This window comes from Pristis pectinata, chromosome 8 (genome assembly GCF_009764475.1).
Source record: "Pristis pectinata isolate sPriPec2 chromosome 8, sPriPec2.1.pri, whole genome shotgun sequence".
NCBI classification, from domain to species: Eukaryota; Metazoa; Chordata; class Chondrichthyes; order Rhinopristiformes; family Pristidae; genus Pristis; species Pristis pectinata.
The window spans coordinates 56,190,880-56,214,359 of NC_067412.1; the positions used below are offsets into that span (position 1 = coordinate 56,190,880).

At 43.5% G+C, this 23,480-nt stretch overlaps 1 protein-coding gene across 1 annotated transcript in view; it reads left to right on the forward strand.

The window, feature by feature from the left end:
- The first annotated feature begins 16 nt into the window (after positions 1 to 16).
- LOC127573139 (succinate--CoA ligase [ADP-forming] subunit beta, mitochondrial-like) overlaps positions 17 to 23,480 on the forward strand; it is a 79,818-nt gene continuing 56,354 nt past the window's right edge. The window contains exons 1-3 of the mRNA XM_052021070.1: positions 17 to 152; positions 14,407 to 14,581; positions 19,810 to 19,909. Coding sequence (XP_051877030.1) covers positions 81 to 152; positions 14,407 to 14,581; positions 19,810 to 19,909 — 347 coding nt within the window. The 5' untranslated portion in view covers positions 17 to 80. The remainder of the gene's footprint in view (positions 153 to 14,406; positions 14,582 to 19,809; positions 19,910 to 23,480) is intronic.

The window sequence follows — 23,480 nt, forward strand, 5'->3', positions numbered from 1 at the left end:
GCAGGGAGCGCCGCCCGGATTACCCAGCAGGCGCGGCCGGGCCGGGGGGCGCATGCGCAGTGCCTCCCATTCAGACTGCCATGGCCGCCTGTGTCCTCTCCCGGCTCTGGCTCGGGTCAAACGGAAGATCCGCGGCTTGTCGCGTCTCCAGGGTGAGTGCCGATAAAGGAAGGGGCTGCTGGACTCCGGGCCTGGGTGTGGAGAAACTAGCAGTTGCGCGACACGGCGATCATTGGCCAGAGCGCGGACGGGCGGCGTTTGCGGTGCGGCCGCCACTGCAGCCCTCCTCACCCTGCTCTTCCGCCCACCCCACCACCCTGTCCTCCCCCTCCCCTACCACCCTGTCTCACCGACCTCTCCCCTCACTACCCCTCCCTACTTGCCTACTCCCCAACCCTCCCACTTCCATCCATTCACATTCTGACCCCCAACCAGAATTTCTACTCCTTGCCTCCACCAGTAATCACACTGCATTGACATTGGGGATGTCAGTGCATCTGGGTCATTGTTGGGGGCAAGAAGTAACAGGAATTCTTAACTACCTCCCTCCACCCCCCCCCCCAAGTCTTCTGCTCATTGGCATCTCACATCTGCTCACTGGCGTCCTTCCCCATCCTTCATCTGGTGTGTTTCCCCTCTTCCCTCCTCCCTCCAGACTGGCACACTGTTACCCCTTTGTTGTTGCTGGCCCCTCTTTGCCTTCCTTTCCTGCCTGTGCATTCTCCTTTAGGTGTGTGTTTCTCTGCCCTCCATCCATGCTTGTGCAAACCTATCTTCACGCCTTGTTTGGCCATCTTTGAACAGTCTCTTTCCCCTTCTTGTTAGATCCTGCTTCAGTTTTCTCCAATCTTGTTCTTTTCTCTCCCTCCTGTTCTCCCCAACTATCTTGCTGCTCTGTGCCTGCCTTCATTCCTGTGTACCCAGACTTCAATATCTTTGATCCCATCCACCCCTTAATCTCTGGTATGTATGCTCCTCTTCCCACCCTGTCCTCCTAACCCCCATCCCACGCCCCACAAGGCGCATTGCTGGTATCCCCTGCACTTTGGTTATTAGTGCCCACCTTTTTTTTTATCCTGCAGGCTCATGTCCTTTCTTCTGCCCCCTTCCCCTCTTCTAGCATGCACTCCAGATACTTTCCCTGTGCATGCTCCCTTCCCAACTCGCCAGTGCCGCTCCTCATCTTTTATTCCTTATCTTCCAGCAGTTTGTTTTTTGCTCCAGATTCTAGCAGCTTGAATCTCTTAGTTTGCCCTGTGCTGAAATACCCAGTGGTATGGCATTACCTTGATTATAAAACTCTTACCCTTTTGTTTGCGTTGAAACTCTCATTTGTACCTTTGTTTCCTCCAGAACTGACTACTTCAAAACACTTTTGCCTTGTATCCCATATTCTAATCTTCAGAAACTTGTCATCCAAAACCCACAATAAGTTCTTCTGTCGCTGCTGCTTGCTGACTTACACTGATTCTTGTTTAATCCAGGAGTCAGTGCAACCCAGTTTGAAGTTATTGCCTTCTTTCAAATTACTTTGTGGACCTCTCCCCATCTTAGATTAATATCAGCACCAATAATCCTCTGAGATTCTTGCAGTTCTTCATTCTGGCTTTTTGATTATCCCTTGCTGGCCGTGTCTTCAACCATCAATGCCACAACCTCAAATAGTAGAGGGGACAGTTTTAAGGTGAGAGGAGGAAGGTGTAAAGGAGATGTGTGAGGCAAGTTTGTTTTACACATAGAGCGTTAGTTATCTGGAATGTACTGCCGGAAGGTGGGGGTTGCTGTAAGCAGATACAAATAGGGACATTGAAGAGGTATTTAGGCAGGTACATGAACATGCAGGAAATGAAGGGATATGGATCATTTGCAGCCAGATGGGACTAATTTGTCATCGTGGCCAGCACAGACATTATTTCCTGTGCTGTACTTTTCTATGCCATTTCTCAGAACATTTCAGTATCACACTGTCAACAACTCCACCAATCTTAATGACATCTGCAAACTTTCTGATCTTGCCCCCTGCACCGACATCCAAAACATCACAAATAGCAAGGTCCCGGCATCAGTCCTTGTGGAACACTAAGCACAGGCATCCAATCATAAAGTCACATTTGCCGTCCTAACCACTTGCTGAACCTCCCGCCTGCTAACCTTTTGTGATTCATGCACCGGAACTCCTAGTTCCCTCTGTACATTGTTCATCTGAAATCTTTCTGTGTTTAGATAACAGCTTGCCTTTAGATTTCACTTACCAAAACATTTGACCTCACACTTTCCCACATTAAACTCTATTTGTTAAGTTTTCATGCAGTCCTCAACCGATCTATATCCTTTTGCAGAGTCCAAATATCCTCATCGCAACACGACCTCCCACTTATTTTGGTGTTATCATTAAACTTGGATATCTTACATTCTACCTCCTGATCCAGGTCATTAATAAAAATTGTAAATAATTGGTAGCTAAGAACTGATCCTTGGGGCACTCCCCTATTTTCAGCCTAAAAAAGGACTTGTTTATTCCAATTCTGGTTGTCACATGGCAAACAATCTTCAATCCATGCTGGCACGCCTCCCCAATGCCATGAGCTCTTACCTTTTGCACCAGCTTTTTATGTGGTACTTGACGACTTTTGAAAATCCAAATGCACTATATCAGCAGGTTCCCCTCTGACTCTCCTTGTTACATCCTCGAAGAATTCTAGCAAATTTGTCAAACACAATTACCTTTCATAAGATCATGTTGACTTGGTTTGATTACTTTAAGCTTCCCTAAATGACAAGCTTGACTTCTTCCTTGATTTCAGACATCAGTCTTGCCAAAAAAAAGGATGTTAAGCTAACAGGCCTTTTGGTACCTTTTTGTCTTCCTCCTTTCTTGAACAATGGAGTCACATCTGTGGTGTTCCAATCCCCTGGTACCTTCCCAGAACTAAGTGAGTTTTGGAAAATTTTCAACAAATGGCTCTACTATTTCTTCAGTCACTTCTTTTAAAACCCTCTGACTTGTCTGCCTTTACTCCCATTAGTTTTTCCGGATACATTGTCCCTCGCGATAATAATTGTTGTGAATCCTTCCATACTGTTTGAAACTAGCCTATCAGATATCTCTGGGATACTTGCAATACTCTCCGCCTTGAAGACTGATGCAAGGTATTGATTGGATCTAGCTATCATTTCCTTGTTTCTCATTAATTCCATCGTCTTGCTCTCTCGAGGTCCCACACTTACCTATGCTACCCCTTTTCTTTTTATATTTCAACAGAAGCTCTTGCTGTTTGTATTGATATTACTTGCCAGTTTTCTTTCATTATGTTTCTCTCCCCCCAATTAGCTTTTTGGTCTCTCACTGCTGCTTGTAAAGTTCTATTCCTTAGCCTTTTTATTCAATCCACTCCAGACCACTTCATCTTTATACCTTTATAATTGCCCTTATTTATGTTGAGGACATTGGTTAAGACCTTTAGTGTTCACCCTCAAACTGCATCCAGAATTCTACTATGTCATGATCACTGTTTGCTAGGGGATCCTTAAACGCATTTTTTTTAATCCTACCTTGTTACACATGACCAAATCTAAAGAGCCTGTTATCAGGTAGGGTCTGTTACATCTGTTACTCTATGAAACAATCCGTAATACACTCTATAAATTCTTCTTCCATGAAACACTTGCATATTTGATTAGTCCAGTCAATCAATGATACCACTGTAGTAGGCCATATCTCAAATAATGATGAGTCGGAGTACAGGAAGGAAATAGAGAGCTTAGTGACATGGTGTCATGACAACAACCTTTCCCTTAATGTCAACAAAACAAAAGAGCTGGTCATTGACTTCAGGAAAGGGGGTGGTGTACATGCACCTGTCTACATCAATGGTGCTGAGGTTGAGAGCTTCAAGTTCCTAGGAGTGAACATCACCAATAGCCTGTCCTGGTCCAATCACGTAGACGCCACGGCCAAGAAAGCTCACCAGCGCCTCTACTTCCTCAGGGGGCTAAAGAAATTCGGTATGTCCCCTTTGACACTCACCAACTTTTATTGATGCACCATAGAAAGCATCTTATCTGGATGTATCACAGCTTGGTATGGCAACTGCTCTGCCCAGGACCGCATTAAACTGCAGAGCGTTGTGGAAACAGCCCAACGCATCACAGAAACCAGCCTCCCCTCTATGGACTCTGTCTTTACCTCTCGCTGCCTTGGTGAAGCAGCCAGCTTAATTAAAGACCCCACCCACCCAGGTCATTCTCTCTTCTCTCCCATCAGGCAGAAGATAGAGGAGCCTGAGGGCAGATACCACCAGGCTCAAGGACAGCTTCTATCGCACTGTGATAAAGACTATTGAACGGTTCCCTTATACAATGAGATGGACTCTTGACCTCATGATCTACCTTGTTGTGACCTTGCACCTTATTGCCTACCTGCACTGCATTTCCTCTGTAGCTGTGACACTTTATTCTACTGTTATTGTTTTTACCTGTACTGCCTCAATGCACTCTGTGCTAACTCAATGTAACTGCATTGTGTAATGAATTGACCTGTACAATTGGTATGCAAGACAAGTTTTTCACTGTACCTCGGTACAAGTGACAATAATAAACCAATACATTTCCACTTCTGACAGTATGATGGAAGGAAGGTCATTGATGAAGCAACTGAAAATGGGTCTAAGACTGTCCTGAGGAATTCCTGCATTGATGTCTTGGGCTGAGATGATTCACCGCTGACACCCACAACCATCTTTCTTTGTGCAATGCTTGACTCCATGAAATATTTTCCCTTTTGGTGTCCATTGACTTCAGTTTTACCAGGGTTCCTTGATGTCAAGGACAGTCATTCTCACTTTATCTCTGATATTCAGCTCTTTGGTCCATGCTAATATTAAGGCTGTGGTGAGATCTGTGATGAAGTCATGGCAAAACGCAAACTGGGCATCAGTGATTAGGTTATTGGTGCATATGTGCCACTTGAAAGCACCGTTGACAACAGCTTCCATCATTTTTGAGCAATAGATTCATATAGGCCATATCTATTTCAGCCATTAGGTATCACTCTCTACTAATCCCAGTTTCCAGTAGTTATAAAGAGATACAGCTTGGAAACAGGCCGATCTAAACTAATCCCATCTGTCTGCACATCATCAATTTCCCTCTATTCCCTGCCAGTTTATGTATCTAACTAAACATCTCTTAAACGTTGCTATTGGATCGGCTTTTCCAGCGCCTTTGGCAGGATGTTCCAGGACCTACCGCTCTGTGTGAGGGGGAGAAAACTTCCCCTGCACGTCTTTGTTCTCCCCTCTCACCTTAATCCTATGCCCTCTAGTATTTGACATTTCCTCCTGGGGTGGGGGTGGGGGTGGGGGGGGGGGTGGAGAAAAGACTCTATCTACCCTACCTATGCCTCTCATAATTTTATATACTTCTATCAGATCATTGAAGCTCCAGAGAAAACAATCCAAGTTTGTCCAACCTCTCCTTGTAGCTAATACACTCCATTCTAGGCAACATCATGGTGAACCTCTTCTGCACCCCCTCCAAAGCCTCCACAACGTCCTATGGTGTAGTGAACAGCACTGTCCACATTACTCCAAGTGTGGCCTAACCAAAGTTTATATACCAGCAACATGACTTGCCAACTATTATACTCAGTGCTACGACCAATGAAGGCAAGCATTGCTTAATGTTCTTTTTTTTAACCAACGTATCCATTTGTGTTGCCACCTACAGGTAGCTATTGTACCCCAAGATTCCTCTGTATATTAATGTTCCTAAGGGTCCTACTATTTACTGTATATGTTCCTCTTGCATTTGACATCAAAAATGCGTCACTTCATACTTGACCAGATTAAACTCCATCTGCCATTTCTCCACCCAGAATTCCAACTATCCTGCTGAATCTTTTGACAACCTTACTGTCGACAACTCCGCCAATTTTAGTCCAAATCATTTATATTTATCACAAACAACAGAGGTCCCAGCTCGGATCCTTGCAGAACACCACTGGTCACAGACCTCCAGTCAGAGAAACACCCCTCCACCACTACCACCTGCTTTCTATGACCAAACCAATGGTAAACTGAATAGTCAGTATTGCTTTGTGTGTGGGAAATCATATCTCACAAACTTGATTGAGTTTTATGAAGAGCTGCGCAAGAGCAGGGCAGGGCGATAGACATTGTCTACATGGACCTTAGCAAGGCCTTTGACAAGGTCCCACATGGTAGGCTGGTCTGGAAGGTGATTTCACATGGGATCCAGAGTGAGTTAACCAATTAGATACAAAATTGGCTAGGTGGAAAGAGTCAGAACTTGATAGTAGAGTGTTGTTTTTCTGATTGGAGCCCTGTGAGTTGTGCTATGCTGTATGGATTGGTGCTGGGTCCACTGTTCTATGTCATATATGTTAATACTTTGAATGAGAATTAGGTGGCACGATTAGTAAGTTTACAGATGACACCATAATTGATGTAGTGGACAGTGAAGAAGGTTGCCTAAGTTTACAACAGGATCTAGATCAGCTGGGAAAGAAATTATAAATAGAATTTAGTTAAGACAAGGGTGAAGTGATGCATTTTTGGAAGTTAAACCAGGGCAGGAAATACAGAGTGAGTGGCCAGGCCCTGGGGAGTTTTGTAGAACAGAGAGACCTGGGGTAGATGCACGTTGTTCCCTGAAAGTGGCAACACAATTAGACAGGGTGGAGAAGAAGGCGCATGGCACGTTTGTCTTCATTGATCAGGGCATTGAGTATTTGAGTTGGGATGCTTTGTTACAGCTGAACATGATGTTGGTAAGACCGCTTGGAGTATTGTGCACTTCTGGTTGCCACACTATAGAAAGGATGAGATTAAGTTGGAGAGGGTGCAGAACAGATTCACAAGGATGTTGTTAGAACTGGAGTGCTCAAGTTATAAGGAAAGACCGATAAGCTGTGACTGTTTTACCTGGAGCAAAGAAGGCTGAGGGGTGACATAGAGGTTTATAAAATCACGAGGGGCATAGTTAAGGTGGATGGTCATAATCTTTTTCCCAGGGTAGTGGAGTTGAAAGCTAAAGGGCATAGGTTTAAGGTGAGAGGGGATAGATTTAAAGAGGTCTTGAGGGGCAAGTTTTTCACATTGATGGTATATTGAGTGAGTTGTCAGAGGAAGTGGTAGAGGCAGGAACAATTACAGCATTTAAAGGACATTTGGACAGGTACATGGATAGGAAAGGTTTAGAGGGATATGGGCCTAATGCAGGCAAATGGACTAGCTCAGGGAAGCAACTTAGTCGGCATAGATGTGTTGTGCTGTAGGGCCTCTTTCCGTGCTGTACAACTCCATGACTCTTGCTAATTTGCCATGGATCCCATAGGATGTAACCTTCTGGACCATGAGGGACCTTGCCAAATGGCTTACTGAAGTCCATGCAGACAACATCCATTGCCCTAACCCTGCCAATCATCTTTGTCACTTCCTTAAAAAAAACTATCAAATTTGTGAGGCAGGACCTCCCCTGCACTAAGCCATACTGACCGTCCCTAATAAATCCATGCTTTTCCAAATGCAAGTAAATACTGTACCTAAGAATCTTCTCCAGTAACTTCCCTGCCACTGAGGTAAAGCGCATCAGCCTGTAATTTTCTGGATTACCCCTGCTGCCTTTCTTAAAAAAAGGAACAACTTTGGCTGTTCTCCAGTCTTTTGTGACCTTGCCTGTGGCCAAACAAGATACAAAGGTCTCTTCCAAGGCTCCAGCAACTCCTCCCTTGCCTCTTTCATTTTCCTGGGATAGATTCCATCAGGCCATGGGGATTTATCCGCCTTATTGTTTTACAATACACCCAACACCACTACCTCCTTAAAATTGACATGCCCTAGAATATCAGCATACCCCTACCTGATCTCACTAACATTCATGTCCTTTTCCTTGGTGAATACTGATGTGGAATACTCATTTAGGAACTCACCCACTTCCTCTGGCTCCATGCATAAATTCCCCTCTCTGTCCTTGAGTGGATCTCCCCTTTCCCTTCTCCTGCACTTTTAATATACATATAAAATGCCTTGAGATAATTGTTAATCCTACTTAACAAGGACATTTCATGGTCTCTTCAGCCCTCCTAATTCCTTGTTTAAGTTCTTTTCCTTTCTGTTCTTCAAGGGCCTTTTATGAAGTCAGCTTCCTAAACCTTACATGTACTTTCTTTTTCTTCTTGACTAAACTTACAATACCTTGGCATCCAAGGTCCCCAGGAACATGCTAGTCCTGAACTCTAACCAGCTGGCCTTTAATAGACTCCTATGTGCTAGAGGATGGATTTAACCTCAAATGGCCTCTCCCAATCTATGTGACTGTTCCCACTGAAATTTTGATCACCTGGTTTGACCCCTTTCCTAGTCAGACAATTTGCATATTGATTGTTGTACCATGCCCTTTAGTCCCTAATAAACAAGAGTGGATTCTGTCTACCCAACCTAAGGAAGTTTTCCTGTCCATTTTCCCTCATATCTTGCAGACTTCAGTCAAAATCCCACAACCTTTCCAGGGTATGTGACCTCTTATAATTTAACCTCAAGTCCAATATGTTTCTGTGAAATCTACTCCACATTCTCTCCAAAGCCAATGTGTCCTTCCTCAGGTATGATGCAGAGCACTCCAGTTGAAAGCTACAGAAATCTTCTTTAAGAACTGGTGCTGGTCAACTAAAGGTCCTGTTCTATGGGATTTGGGTTTTGTAAATGTGGCTAAGTTTGTAGCTGGTGATTTTTTTTGTGTATTATGTTCTTCTGAGTGCTATGAGTGTTTAGCTAAGTTAAATAGGTTATCCAAGTGCAGTTTTTGACTCAGCACTGATGAAGAAATTGCAAAATATTTCCATGTCACTCAGTTGTGTAACTGGTAGAGGATCTTGGCAATAGTATGTTGTAAAATTTTTGCGCACAAATCCTATGATCAGTTGTACAGTCCAGCAAAATTACCATAGAAGACATTTTGAAAGAAAAATTATTTAAATTGTGTTATTTTGTGATAATGACTTTTTTCTGAAACAAATATCTTAAGTTAAATTTCTACATCTTAATATTTTTTATAAGCTGAATTACACCATTCTGAAGGTAGGAACATTTCCATTTCAAAGACTGCAGCAAATGGCCCTCTTTCGGGGATGAAAGAAATCATTCATGATCAAAGAGTAGTGGCATAACATGTTCCTGTTCCTCACAACACCCATCTGCCACTTCTCTTCAGTTAATTGGAAATTTGGTTCTTGGGTTCTGCATAGATGATGACCATTGATTGGAATGAGGCTGCCAATTGCATTTCACATGTCACCCTTACAGCCAAGTGTCAGAGGAGCTTTGATGATTGTTCTTGGCTGTCTTGGAAGCTTTGTCCCAGAATTGAAAAGCCAGTATATTTTTGGCAGGAACGAAAAGCAAACTGCTGGAAGAACTCAACAGGTCAAGCAGCATCTGTCAAGGGTAAAGAATGGCTGATGTTTCAGGTCAAGAAACATCAGATCAGAAAAGATGTTTTGGTTTCAGTCCCAAGGTCCTCATGGGAGCATTAGCAAAAAAGCATGATTTTGTGAGGCTGATGTTTTCTACCGGGCTACTCATTGACTAGTTACTATAGTCTACAGTTGATCTCAACTGAAAGTAGCACTTATTTTCAAAACGTAGCTGATAAGGGACAGAAACTTCAAGTTTTGCCTTTACTGGGATATCTGCCTTTGTAACAATGCCCTGCTTATATTACAATCAGTTTGATTTGCACAAGCCTATTGGAAAGTTGTTTACCTAGAAGTTGCTGTGTTAGAACATAGAACATAGAAAAACTACAGCACAATTCAGGCCCTTCGGCCCACAAAACTGTGCTGAACATGTCTCTACCCTAGAAATTACTAGGCTTACCCATAGCCCTCTATTTTTCTCAGCTCCATGTACCTATCTAACAGTCTCTTAAAAGACCCTATCATATCCGCCTCCACCACCGTTGCCGGCAGCCCATTCCATGTACTCACCACTCTCTGAGTAAAAAACTTACCCCTGACATCTCCTCTATGCCTACTCCCCATGTCCTCTTGTGGCCACCATTTCAGCCCTGGGGAAAAGCCTCTGACTATCTACCCGATCAATACTTATCATCATCTTATATACCTCCATCAGGTCCCCCCTCATCCTCTGTCGCTCCAAGGAGAAAAGGCCGAGTTCCCTCAACCTACTTTCATAAGGCATGCTCCGCATTCCAGGCAGCATCCCAGTAAATCTCCTCTGCACCCTTTCTATGGCTTCCACATCCTTCCTGTAGTGAGGCGACCAGAACTGAGCACAATACTCCAAGTGGGGTCTGACCAGGGACCTATATAGCTGCAACAATACCTCTCGGCTCCTAAATTCAATTCCCCAATTGATGAAGGACAATACACCATATGCCTTCTTAACCACAGAGTCAACCTGTGCAGCCGCTTTGAGCGTCCTATGGACTCGGACCCCAAGATCCCTCTGATCCTCCACACTGCCAAGAGTCCTACCATTAAGACTATGTTCTGCCATCATATTTGACCTACCAAAATGAACCACTTCACACTTATCTAGGTTGAACTGCATCTGCCACTTCTCAGCCCAACTTTGCATCCTATCTATGTCCCTCTGTAACCTCTGACAGCCCTCCAAACTATCCACAACACCCCCAACCTTCGTGTCATCCGCAAACTTACTAACCTACCCCTCCACTTCCTCATCCAGGTCGTTTATAAAAATCACAAAGAGCAAGGGTCCCAGTACAGATCCCTGAGGTACACCACTGGTCACTGACCTTCACGCAGAATCCGACCCTTCAACAACCACTCTTTGCCTTCTGTGGGCCAGCCAGTTCTGAATCCACACTGCAATGCTCCCTTGGATCCCATGCCTCCTTACTTTCTCAATAAGCCTTGCATGGGGTACCTTATCAAATGCTTTGCTGAAATCCAAAAACACTACATCTACTGCTCTTCCTTCATCGATGTGTTTAGTCACATCCTCAAAAAATTCAATCAGGCTCATAAGGCAGGACCTGCCCTTGACAAAGCCATGCTGACTATTCCTAATCATATTATACCTCTCCAAATGTTCATAAATCCTGCCTCTCAGGATCTTTTCCATTAGCTTACCAACCACTGAGGTGAGACTCACCGGTCTATAATTCCCTGGGCTCTCCCTACTCCCCTTCTTGAATAAGGGAACAACATCCGCAACCCTCCAATCTTCCGGAACCTCTCCCGTCTCATCGATGATGCAAAGATCATCGTCACAGGCTCCGCAATCTCTTCCCTCGCCTCCCACAGCAGCCTGGGCTACATCTCATCCGGTCCCGGCGACTTATCCAACTTGATGCTTTCCAAAAGTTTCAGCACCTCCTCTTTCCTAATATCTACATGCGCAAGCTTTTCAGCCCGCTGCAAGTCCCCACTACAATCCTCCAGATCTTTTTCCGTAGTGAATACTGATGTAAAGTATTCATTAAGTACCTCCGCCATTTCTTCCAGATCCATTCAGACTTTCCCACTACTGCACTTGATAGGCCCTATTCTTACGCATCTTATCCTCTCGCTCTTCACATACCTGTAGAATGCCTTGGGGTTTTCCTTAATCCTTCCCACCAAGGCCTTCTCATGCCCCCTTCTGGCTCTCCTAATCTCTTTCTTAAGCTCCTTCCTGTTAGCCTTATACTCTTCCAGATCTCTAACATTACCTAGCTCTCTGAACCTTTTGTAAGCTTTTCTTTTCCTTTTGACTAGATTTATTATAGCCTTTGTACACCACGGTTCCTGTATCCTCTCATGACTCCCATCTCATTGGAACATGCCAATGCAGAACTCCACACAAATATCCCCTGAATATTTGCCACATTTCTTCGTACTTTTCCCTGAGAACATCTGTTCCCAATCTAATCTTCCAATTTCCTGCCTGAGAGCCTCATAATTCCCTTTCTAATCTGTCTGTTCCTCTCTTTCTCCAGTGCTAATGTAAAGGAGATAGAATTATGATCACTATCACCAAAATGTTCACCCACTGAGAGATCTGACACCTGACCAGGTTCATTTCCCAATACCAAATCAAGCACAGCCTCTCCTCTTGTAGGTCTATCTATATATTGTGTCAAGAATCCTTCCTGAACACACTTAACAAACTCCTCCCCATCTAAACCCCTCACTGTCTGGAGATGCCAATCGATGTTTGGGAAATTAAAATTCCCCATCACAACAACTCTGTTATTCTCACACCTTTCTAGGATCTGCTTCCCTATCTGCTCCTCAATATCCCTGTTACTATTGGGCAGCCTATAAAAAACACCCAGTAAAGTTATTGACCCCTTCCTGTTCCTAATCTCCACCCACAGAGATTCCGTAGACAGTCCCTCCACAACGTCCACCTTTTCCGCAGCCGTGACACTATCTCTGATCAACAGTGCCACTCCCCCACCTCTTTTACCTCCCTCCCTGTCCTTTCTGAAACATCTAAAACCCAGCACTTGAAGCAACCATTCCAGTCCCTGAGCCATCCAAGTCTCCGTAATGGCCACCATATCATAGCTCCAAGTATTGATCCAAGCTCTTAGCTTGTCTGCCTTGTTCACAATACTCCTTGCGTTAAAATAGACACATCTCAAACCTGTCTGAGCATGTCCCTTCTCGATCACCTGCCTATCATACTTACTACTAGTTTTCTCTATTTGAGAGCCAAGCACCTCTTCCCTAGTCTCTCCAGTTCAGATCCCACCCCCCAACAATTCTAGTTTAAACCCTCCCCAGTAGCCTTAGCAAACCTCCCCACCAGGATATTGGTCCCCCGGGAGTCCAGTGTAACCCATCCTCTTTGAACAAGTCATACCTGACCCAAAAGAGGTCCCAATGATCCAGAAATCTGAATCCCTGCTCCTTACTCCAATCCCTCAGCCACGCATTTCACCTCCTCTTCATTCTGTTCTTATTACCCACTGTCATTTAGCACAGGCAGTAATCTGGAAATTACTACCTTTGAGGTCCTGCTTCTCAACTTCCTTCCTAATTCCCTATAGTGTTTTTTCAGGACCTCATTCCTTTCCCTACCTATGTTGTTGGTACCAATATGTACCACGACCTCTGGCTGTTCTCCCTCCCCCTTCAGGATATCTTGGATGCAATCTGAAACATCCCGGACCCTAGCACCTGGGAGGCAAACTACTTTCCGAGTTTCTTCCGAGAATCGCTTGTCTGCCCACCTAACTATAGAGTCCCCCATCACTAGTGCCCTCCTCTCTCCTTCCCTACCCTCCTGAGCCACAGGACCGGACTCTGTGCCAGAGACACTGCCACTGTTGCTTCCCCCAGGTAGGCTGTCTCCCCCAACAGCACTCAAGCAGGATTACTTACTGTCAAGGGGTACAGCCACAGGGGTACTCTCCAGTACCTGACTTTTCCCCTTCCCCTTCCCCCTCCTGACTGTGACCCACTTGCCTGACTCCCGTGGCCCCGGTGTGACCACCTGCCTATAACTCCTTTCTATCACCTCCTCATTCTCCCTGACCAGACGCAGGTCATCAAGCTGCATCTCCAGTTCCCTACCACGGTCCCTCAGGAGCTGCAGCTTGACACACCTGGTGCAGATGTAGCCCTCCCGGAGGCAGGGAGACTCCGGGAACTCCCACATCTTACACCGGGTACAGAAAACCGCACTCATACCCCTTCCTTAACTCAAGTCACCTACCTTTCCTCACCCCTTTACGCTGAAGCCCCTTGAGCCAAAGCCCAAAAAACTCTGCTCCCTCTCACTCCGCTGCCCGCTCCAATGCTGCCTGCTAGATATGGTGGTTTGCTTTTTAAACTGCCCGCGCCGCGCCTACGCAGTCCAGCCCCCACTCCTCCTGATTAAAACTTATAAAACACTTAAAACAGAACCTTATAAAAATCTAACCCTAATAATAACAACCGTATTAAAAACTAACCCTTATAATTAAAACCATATTAAAAAAGATAAAAGAAAAACTTATCTGCTCCGAAGTCTTCCAAAGCGAAACCCACGAAGCCTCCGAAGTTTTTTTTCTCTCCCCGCTTTCTAAACTGCCCGCACCGCACCTGCGCAGTCCAGCCCCCACTCCTGTGAAATTTGCTGTGGAGTCTGAAGAGGACAATAATGCTTTAAAATGTGATCTATTAAGTGGCACTTAATTTAGTGTTCGCTGAACATCACATTTTGTAGATTAAGCTAATATAAGTACATAAAATGTTAAAGTTCTCTCAGAAAATACTCTTAGAAAATTCACTGTCTAATTCTATTTCTTTGCAATTCTTAAGACAACAGTCATCCTATTAAAATAATCTGAGCTACAATATCATGCTGTCTGCATTCTATTGCACTTAACTACTGTACCATAGTTTTAAACATTCTTTTTTCCATCTAGATTTTTGGTGGATCCCTAAATCTGGTTGGAAATGAAGCTCAGCAACAAGACAAAAGAAATCTTTCCCTTCATGAATATCTGAGCATGGATTTACTGAAAGATGCAGGCATAAGAATCCCTAAAGGACAAGTTGCCAGCTCGGCTGATGAGGCCTTCAAGGTTGCCAAAGAAATAGGTATGCCTCTGTATGCATGTTGAGGAAGCCTAATGTGAAAATTCAGCATTAAAGTGATGATTTAAATATGCTGCTCATTTTGATGTAATATTTGTATTTAAAAAAAAGCTTTGTAATTGAGAGATATTAGTGTGAAAAAGACTTAGGAAGGGTGATTCAAATAGCCATTCATTATTTCTTGTTCTTTAGGGGGAAAAATTTGAAGAGTTGAAACTGTTATTTTAGGTAATTGACTATCGTCAAGGGGTTAAATTAAAAATACGTTTTTAGAACAATGTCTTTGTGAGTAGTTTTTTGCAGTACCTACCTTTGATCACTGGGTGGTGTGAGTCACTAGTACAATATATACCATTAAATGGTCGAGAAGAAAATATCAGGGATGAGAACAGGCTGTTTGGCCTCTCCAAAGTTTTTTTTCCTATATTTTTCAATCTTGTCTGGCAAATATTCCAAATATTGACAATACTATCGCCTGAATATTAACATGTAGCAGAATATTTTTTGAAACACTTGTATACCTCAGATCAGTTCTTCTGTATCTAATTGCTGTGAGTGAATTGTTTTGTGATGAGGTTGTACCATATCCAGACAGTATTCTTTTGTCCTCATTCAGAAGAGGGATACACTTGGATTGCTGGCAGCCACCTCAAGGCTGCTTCATCAAACCAATGGAGACAAGATCGATTACTTGACTTTGATTTATATATGTGCCTAGAAATTGAGCTTCAGTAAAGTAAAGAGAAATTTAATTTAGCGCCAGCACAAAAAATAGGAAATTGGCCAAATATCTAGTTTTTTTTAAAAAAAAGTTAGTGCACTTTTCACCCTGAGTCAAACAGTAAAACTTTACCTGCATTGTTCTCAACTGTTGGTTTCCTGGAAATAAGGGGCTTGTCTAGTGAGGAACAAGTAAGTAGGTTGCACTGTACTAAATGGAGTTTATTAGAATTAAAGATGGTCGTATTAATATATACCAGGTTCTGATAAAACTTGACAGGGTAGATGCTGAGAAGATGTTTCAAAGTAAAGATTTCTCCAGGCAGTCATGAATTTTTGGAATTCTCCACCTCAGAGAACTTTGGTGATGGAATCCATGAATGTATTCAAGACTCAGACAGACTTGTTAACTAATCAAAGGGTTGTGGGAAATGGACGGGAAAGTGGAGTTGAAAACCAAGATCACATCAGCCATGACCTTAGTAAATGAAGGATGATGTTCAAGTGACTCCCTGCCCTACTCCTGCTCCCATTTCCTATATTCTTATGTCATCCCTTTCTATATTTAAATATAGAAGGAGTTTACATCAACACAGTTTTGACTGGGATGACAGGTAAGCAGTGCAAGTTCTACGTGAAGATTTAGTATGTTTGTAATGTTTTTAAGATAAATTTGTTACATATATTAATGCATGAGTAGAATCTCAGTAGTTCTTTTTTTTGCCAAAAACTATGGGAACATAAGAACATGAGAAATAGGAGCAGGAGTAGGCCATCTGGCGTGTCGAGCCTGCTCTGCCATTCAATAAGATCATGGCTGATCTGGCCGTGGACTCAGCTCCACCTACCTGCCTTTTCCCCATAACCCTTAATTCCCCTATTATGCAAAAATCTACCTAACTGTGTCTAAAATATATTTAATGAGGGATCTTCTACTGCCTCCTTGGGCAGAGAATTCCACAGATTCACTACTTTCAAGGACCAGACAGATTGATGAGGGTAGTGCAGTAGATGTGGTCTACACGGATTTTAGTAAGGCATTTGACAAGGTTCCACATGGTAGGCTTCTTTAGAAGGTCAGAGGGCATGGGATCCAGGGAAGCTTGGCCATGTGGATTCAGAATTGGCTTGCCTGTAGAAAGCAGAGGGTTGTGGTGGAGGGAGTGCATTCAGATTGGAGGGTTGTGACTAGTGGTGTCCCACAAAGATTGGTTCTGGGACCTCTGCTTTTTGTGGTTTTTATTAATGAGTTGGATGAGGGGGTAGAAGGGTGGGTTGGCAAGTTTGCAGACGACACAAAGGTTGATGGTGTTGTGGATAGTGTAGAGGATTGTCGAAGATTGCAGAGGGACATTGATAGGATGCAGAGCTGGGCTGAGAAGTAGCAGATGGAGTTCAATCTGGAGAAGTGTGAGGTGGTGCACTTTGGAAGGACAAACTCCAAGGCACAGTACAAAGTTAATGGCAGGATTCTTGGTAGTGTGGAGGAGCAGAGGGATTTGGGGGTCCATATCCACAGATCCCTGAAAGTTGCCTCACAGGTGGATTGGGTAGTTAAGAAAGCTTATGGGGTATTAGCTTTCATAAGTCGAGGGATCGAGTTTAAGAGCCGCAAGGTAATGATACAGCTCTATAAAACTCTGGTTATACCACAGTACTGTGTCCAGTTCTGGTTGCCTCATTATAGGAAGGATGTGGAAGCATTGGAAAAGGTACAGAGGAGATTTACCAGGATGCTGCCTGGTTTAGAGAGTGTACATTATGAGGAGAGACTAAGGGAGCTAGGGCTTTACTCTTTGGAGAGAAGGAGGATGAGAGAAGACATGATAGAGGTGTACAAAATATTAAGAGGAATAGATAGAGTGGGCAGCCAGCGCCTCTCTCCCAGGGCACCAATGCTTAATACAAGAGGGCATGGCTTTAAAGTAATGGGTGGGAAGTTCAAGGGAGATATCAGAGGAAGGTTTTTTACCCAGAGAGTAGTTGGGGCATGGAATGTGCTGCCTGGGGCGGTGGTGGAGGCAGGTACATTGGTCACATTCAAGAGATTACCAGATAGGCATATGGAGGAATTTAAAATAGAGGGATATGTGGGAGGAAGGGGTTAGATAGTCTTAGGCGAGGTTTAAAGGTCGGCACAACATTGTGGGCCAAAGGGCCTGTATTGTGCTATACTGTTCTATGTTAAAAGCAATTCCTTATCATCTCTGTCCTAAATCTATTTCCCCAAATCTTGAGGCTATGTCCCCTAGCTCTAGTCTCACCTACCAGTAGAAACAACTTTCCTGCCTCGATCTTATCTAACCCTTTCATAATTTTATATTTTTCTATAAGATCCCCTCTCATTCTTCTGAATTCCAGCGAGTATAGTCCCAGGTGACTCAATCTCTCCTCATAGGCTAACCCCTCAGCTCTGGAATCAACCTGGTGAACATCCTCTGCATCACCTCCAAAGCCAGTATATCTTTTCTCAAGTAAGGAGACCAGAACTGCACACAGTACTCCAGGTGCGGCCTCACCAGTACCCAGTACAGTTGCGGCATAACCTCCCTGCTCTTAAATTCAATCCCTCTAGCAATGAAGGTTAACATTCCATTTGCCTTCTTGATAACCTGTTACACCTGCAAACCAACCTTTTACGATTCATGCACATGCACTCCCAAATCCCTCTGCACTACGGCATTTAAATAATAATCTGATTTGCTTTTACTTCCAAAGTGGATGACCTTGCATTTACCAACATTGTACTCCTTCTGCCAGACCCCTGCCCACTCACTTAACCAATCTATATCTCTCTGCAGACTCCCCACATCCTCTGCACAATTTGCTTTTCCACTCAAATTCAGTGTCATCAGCAAACTTAGATACGCTACACTCCGTTCCCTCTTCCAGATTGTTAATGTATATCATGAACAGTTGCAGGCTCAGCACCAACCCCTACGGCATTCCGCTCACCACTGATTGCCAACCAGAGAAACACCCATTTATCTCAACTCTCTGCCTTCTATTGGCGAACCAATCCTCTATCCATGCTAATACACTACCCCCAACTCCATGCATCCTTATCTTATGGATAAATCTTTTATGCGGCACCTTATTGAACGCCTTCTGGAAACCCAAGAACTGCTTTTCAGTAAAATCGTGACTGATCCTCTACTCAAGTCCATATTCCTAACCAATCTCTATTAGTTCGTGTTTCTCCTTTCGACCCAAAATCTTTCAGTTTCATTCTAGGATACATGCAACAACTAAGGTAGACAATTTCAAAGATAGACAACCTTCTGAATAATGAAATTCCTCCTTATTTCTAAGTAGCCCACTCCCTTATCTGAAGACTATGCTCCCTGCTCCTAGACTCTTCAGATAAAATCATAGTCATAGGGCATAATTATACAGCATGGAAATAGGCCCTTCAGCCCAACTTGTCCATGCCAACTAAGATGCCTATCTAAGCTAGTCCCATTTGTTTGAGCCATATTTGTCCAAACCTTTCCTATCTATGTACATGTCCAAATGTCTTTTAAATGTTGTAATTGTATCTGCCTTTATCACTTCCTCTGGCAAAAGTGTACAACCTCTCTGGAAATTATTTATCCTTTCAGAATCATGTTTGTACCCTGTACAAAACTTCAGGGAGTGTAGTTTTATTCTGTTTATTTTATCCTCAAATGACAACCCCTCGTTCCACAAATCAACCTGGTAATTTAAGTTACATTACACCTTAATTAACTTCACCATCTGCAAAACAAGTACATTTTTACGTACGTAGTAGTCAAAACTGTCTCCTGTAAGTTGCGGCAAGATTTCTTTGCTCTTGTACTTCAACTCTCTTGCCATGATGTTCAATCTTTCTGATTGCTTGCTATACATATAAAATATTTTCTGCACCAGCACTCCCAGATCCTTCTATAAATCAAAATTTTCTATGTTCTCATCTTTTAAAGATTATTCTGTTTTGGTATACCTACCAAAATCAAAAATATAACATTTTCCTCATTACACATTGTTTACCATGTGCCACTTTCTTCTACACTCAACATCTTTGACCTTTTGCATATTCTTTGCTCCTCGTGGTTCACTTTCCCACAGTGCTTTACATTATCAGCAAAGGTGACTTCTTAATCTGTAAAAAAAAAGAACGATCTGAAAAGCCAATATTCATCCCTCAACTATATTAAAAGCAGTTTGTCTGGTTACGTCCCTCGCCTTTATGGCATCTTACAGTGTGGAAATTGGCTGCCGTATTTTCTACAGTACAGCAGTAGCTATATTTTAGATGCAGATTGTTGTAAAGTGCGAGGGTCACTAAAAGGTACTGTGGAAATGCAAGTTTGTTTTTTTGATGTTGGCTGTACTTTGGCTTACACATATTGCAAACTGAAAGTGAACACTTCTTGATTGTGGATGCACTTCTTTGTCTCCCTTCTCTATTTGGCACTTCCCCAACCCTTCACTGAAAAATGTCAAATGTTTGTGCTCACAGGATTGATCAATCCTTCTTGTTCTAACAGGGTCAAAAGATGTGGTGGTGAAAGCTCAGGTGCTTGCTGGTGGTCGGGGGAAAGGAGAATTTGAAGGTGGTCTGAAGGGAGGAGTGAAAATCGTTTACTCGTAAGTCTGGTAATCTCTATTGAGTATGCTGTAAATCAAATGCCCTGCTTCCACAGGAGGTTCTCCCATCCTAACATTCAGACTGGTGAAGTCTTATGCTGAGCAGATCTTCTTGATGTCAAAAGTGACTTCTCTCTTGATTGTGTTAGTGAAAAAGAGATGATCTTCAAGAATAATGGAGAATGTACATTTGGTCATGTTACTGAAGTCATGCTGCTTCATGCAAGTTAAATCAGTTCAAAATTCACTGGAATCTAAAAATGTGGATAGTGTCCAGTATTTCAAAGGATGAAAGAAAGAAGGGAAAACACAAACATTAAAGATTTGGAAAACTTAATTTGTAAAAATATCTGAGAAACCAACATATAGATAATTCAATGAAATTATCAAAATTTGCTAGCATATGGATTTTTTGCAAAACATGAATGTTGATAGCCATGTAATTATCATGAGCATGAATATATTGTTACCATCAGAAAATAAGTGTTGATGAAACATGTAATTGTCATATGCTTGAATATATTGTTACTGTAAGAATCGTAATTTCATGGTGACTAGCTAATTTAAATCCTTGCAGACTACTTAAAGTTTGACCCACTAGGATCTTCCTCACAGTTCTGATGCCTATGACATAGCAAGAGCTAGGAACCTGTCTACTGGAGCAAAGTAGCCCAATCTCTAGATGAGTAGAAAGCAAACAGAATTACTGATATTATGGCAAGGTATCTAGCAACATTTAACACCTGTTCGATGCTTCATTCAGTTATGTAGGATTAATTAAAAGCCAGAGTTGGAGATTTCATAAAATATTAAAATATTTCTCTATAGAATAAGTTTAAATACATATGGTATGTATGGTGTAAGGACATGCTAGGTAACTATAGAGCAATAAAAAGGTGAGGTTAAGTGGAGCAGTCACTCTGAGAGTGGGCCAGTGTAATAGTGGGGAACTGAGGCTTTGGCTCAAGAGGCTTCGGCGAGGAGGCGCAGGCGAGGAGCAGGTAAGGTTTTTATTTTATTTTCCTGTTAATCCGAGTCCTTTGACTTAGTGAAGATAAAATGGCTGTAAGATGTGGGAAGTCAGGGAACCTCACGAGATGCCTGATGACTACATCTGTGGGAAGTGCACCGAGCTGCAGCTCCTGACAAACCAGGTCAAGAAGCTGGAGCTGGATGTACTCATGATCATTCGGGATTCTGAGGATATCATATATGAGAGTGTTAGCGAGGTGGTCACACCTCAGGTGCAGGCTACAGATAGATGGGTGACCACCAGGAGAAGTAAGAGGAGTAAGGAGGCAGAGTAGGATTCCACTGTGGCCATTCCTCTCACTAACAGGTATACCCCTTTAGATACTGTTGGAGGGGATGACCTTTCAGAGGCCAGCAGCAGTAGCCGGGTCAGTGGCACTTTGTCCAGCTCTGAGGCAAAGAAGGGAAAGGTGAAGTCAAGCAGACCGATAGTGATAAGAGACTCGATAGTAAGGGGCGCAGATGGACATTTCAGTGGCCGCAATCGAGACTCCAGGATGGTGTGTTGCCTCCTTGGTGCCAGGGTCAAGGATGTCTTGCAGCAGGTACAGGACATTCTGAGAGGGGAGAGCCAGAGGTTGTGGTCCATATAGGTACCAATGACATAGGCAGGAGCAGGGATGAGGTCCTGCAAAATGATTTTAGGGCACTAGGTCAAAAGTTAAAAAGCAGGACTACTAGGGTTGTAAGTTCAGGATTACTGCCCATGCCACATGCTGGTGAGGTGAGAAATAGATACCTAGTGCAGTTCAAGGCTAAGGAGCTGGTGCAGGAAGGAAGGCTTCAGATTTATGGATCATTGGGCTCTCTTCCAAGGCAGGTGGGACCTGTAAAAACAAGACGGTTTGCATCTGAACTGGAGGTGAACCAATATTCTCACTGGGAGGTTTGCTGGTGCTACTTGGAATGGTTTAAGATGGAGTAGTGGGGGATGGGAACCACAGCAGCAGGGCAACAGGTGGTAGGGTTGAAGGCAAGAAAGGTGGTATGACAAGTAAGTCTGAAAGGAAGAACAACAAGGGGCAGGCCAATAACTGTGGGACTGTTGGGCTGAAATGTATTTATTTCAACACTAGGAGTATTATGGGTAAGGAGAATGAACTTAGAGCCTGCATCAGTACATGAAATTATGATGTTGTTGCCATTTACAGAGACCTGGTGACGTTAGGGACAGGACTAGCAGCTCAATATTCGTGGGTTTCGTTATCTTAGATGTGATAGAGGGGGGATAAAAGAGGTGGAGGGGTTGCACTACTGATAAGGAAGAATGTCACAGCAGTAGTCAGAGAGGACACACTGGAGGGCTCATCCACAGGGGCAATTTGGGTGGAGCTCCGAAATAAAAAACGGTGCAGTTATGCTGATGGGATTATACTATGGGCCCCCCAATAGCCACTGAGAGCATTTAGATATTCACGTAAACCTGCAGGGAATGGAGGGATCATGTGCAGGCAGATAAGTTTAGTTTAATTTGGCATCATGGTCGGCACAAGCATCGTGGGTCATAGGGCCTGTTCCATGTTCTGCTGTGTTGTTCTATTTTGATGTAGGTTTCTGTTTTCACTGAGCTACAGACAGAGATTGTCTGATGTTCACATGCTAGAATGGGATCTCGGTTTGGTCCTATTATGTTACTGTTTGATGTTATTTGCAGCACAAAGCTGCTGTCTGGAAGCAAACTTTGTCCAGGAGCTGTTCTGACACAGTGACGGCAGAGGTACATCAGAGATAGCTAGCATGGCTTTGTCAAAGGCAGGTCTTTTCTGACCAATCTTGTTGAACTTTTTTGAGGTAACGACAAAGTATATTGATGAGGGCAGTGTGGTAGATGTGATTTACATGGACTTCAGTAAGGCCTTTGACAAGGTTCCACGTGGGAGACAAGTCTAGGTTAGGGCCTATGAGATCCAGGACATGTTGGCAAATTGGATCCAAAATTTTCTTGGCAATAAGAGAGAGAGGGTGATGGTAGAGAGTTGCTGTTGTGATTGAATGCCTGTGCCTAGTAGTGCTCACAAGGATCAGTGCTGGGACCCTTATAAAACATTGGTCAAACCACAGCTGGAGTACTATGTGCAGTTCTGGTCACCACATTATAGGAAAGACATGATAGTGATGGAGAGATTTCAGAGAAGATTCACCAGGATTTTGCCTGGGATAGAGCATTTCAATTATGAAGAGAGGCTGGGTCTGTTTCCCTGGAGCAGCGGGGGTTAAGAGAAACATGATTGAGGGTATAGTTAGGATTAACTGCCGGAAACTTTTCACCTTATGAGAGGTGAATAAAACTTGAGGGCATAGATTTAGGGTAAAGGGGAAAAGGCTTGTGGGGGACCTTTCTCACCCAGGGAGTGGTGAGTACCTGGAATGCATTGCCAGAGAAAGTGATGGAAACAGAGTTGCTGACAGCACTTAAGAGGTGTTGGATGAGCACTTGAATCATCTAAGCAAAGAAGGCTATGGGCCACCTGCTGGAAGATGAGATTAATACAGATAGGTGCCTCCTGGTCAGTGTGATCATGGTGGGCTGAATAGCCTA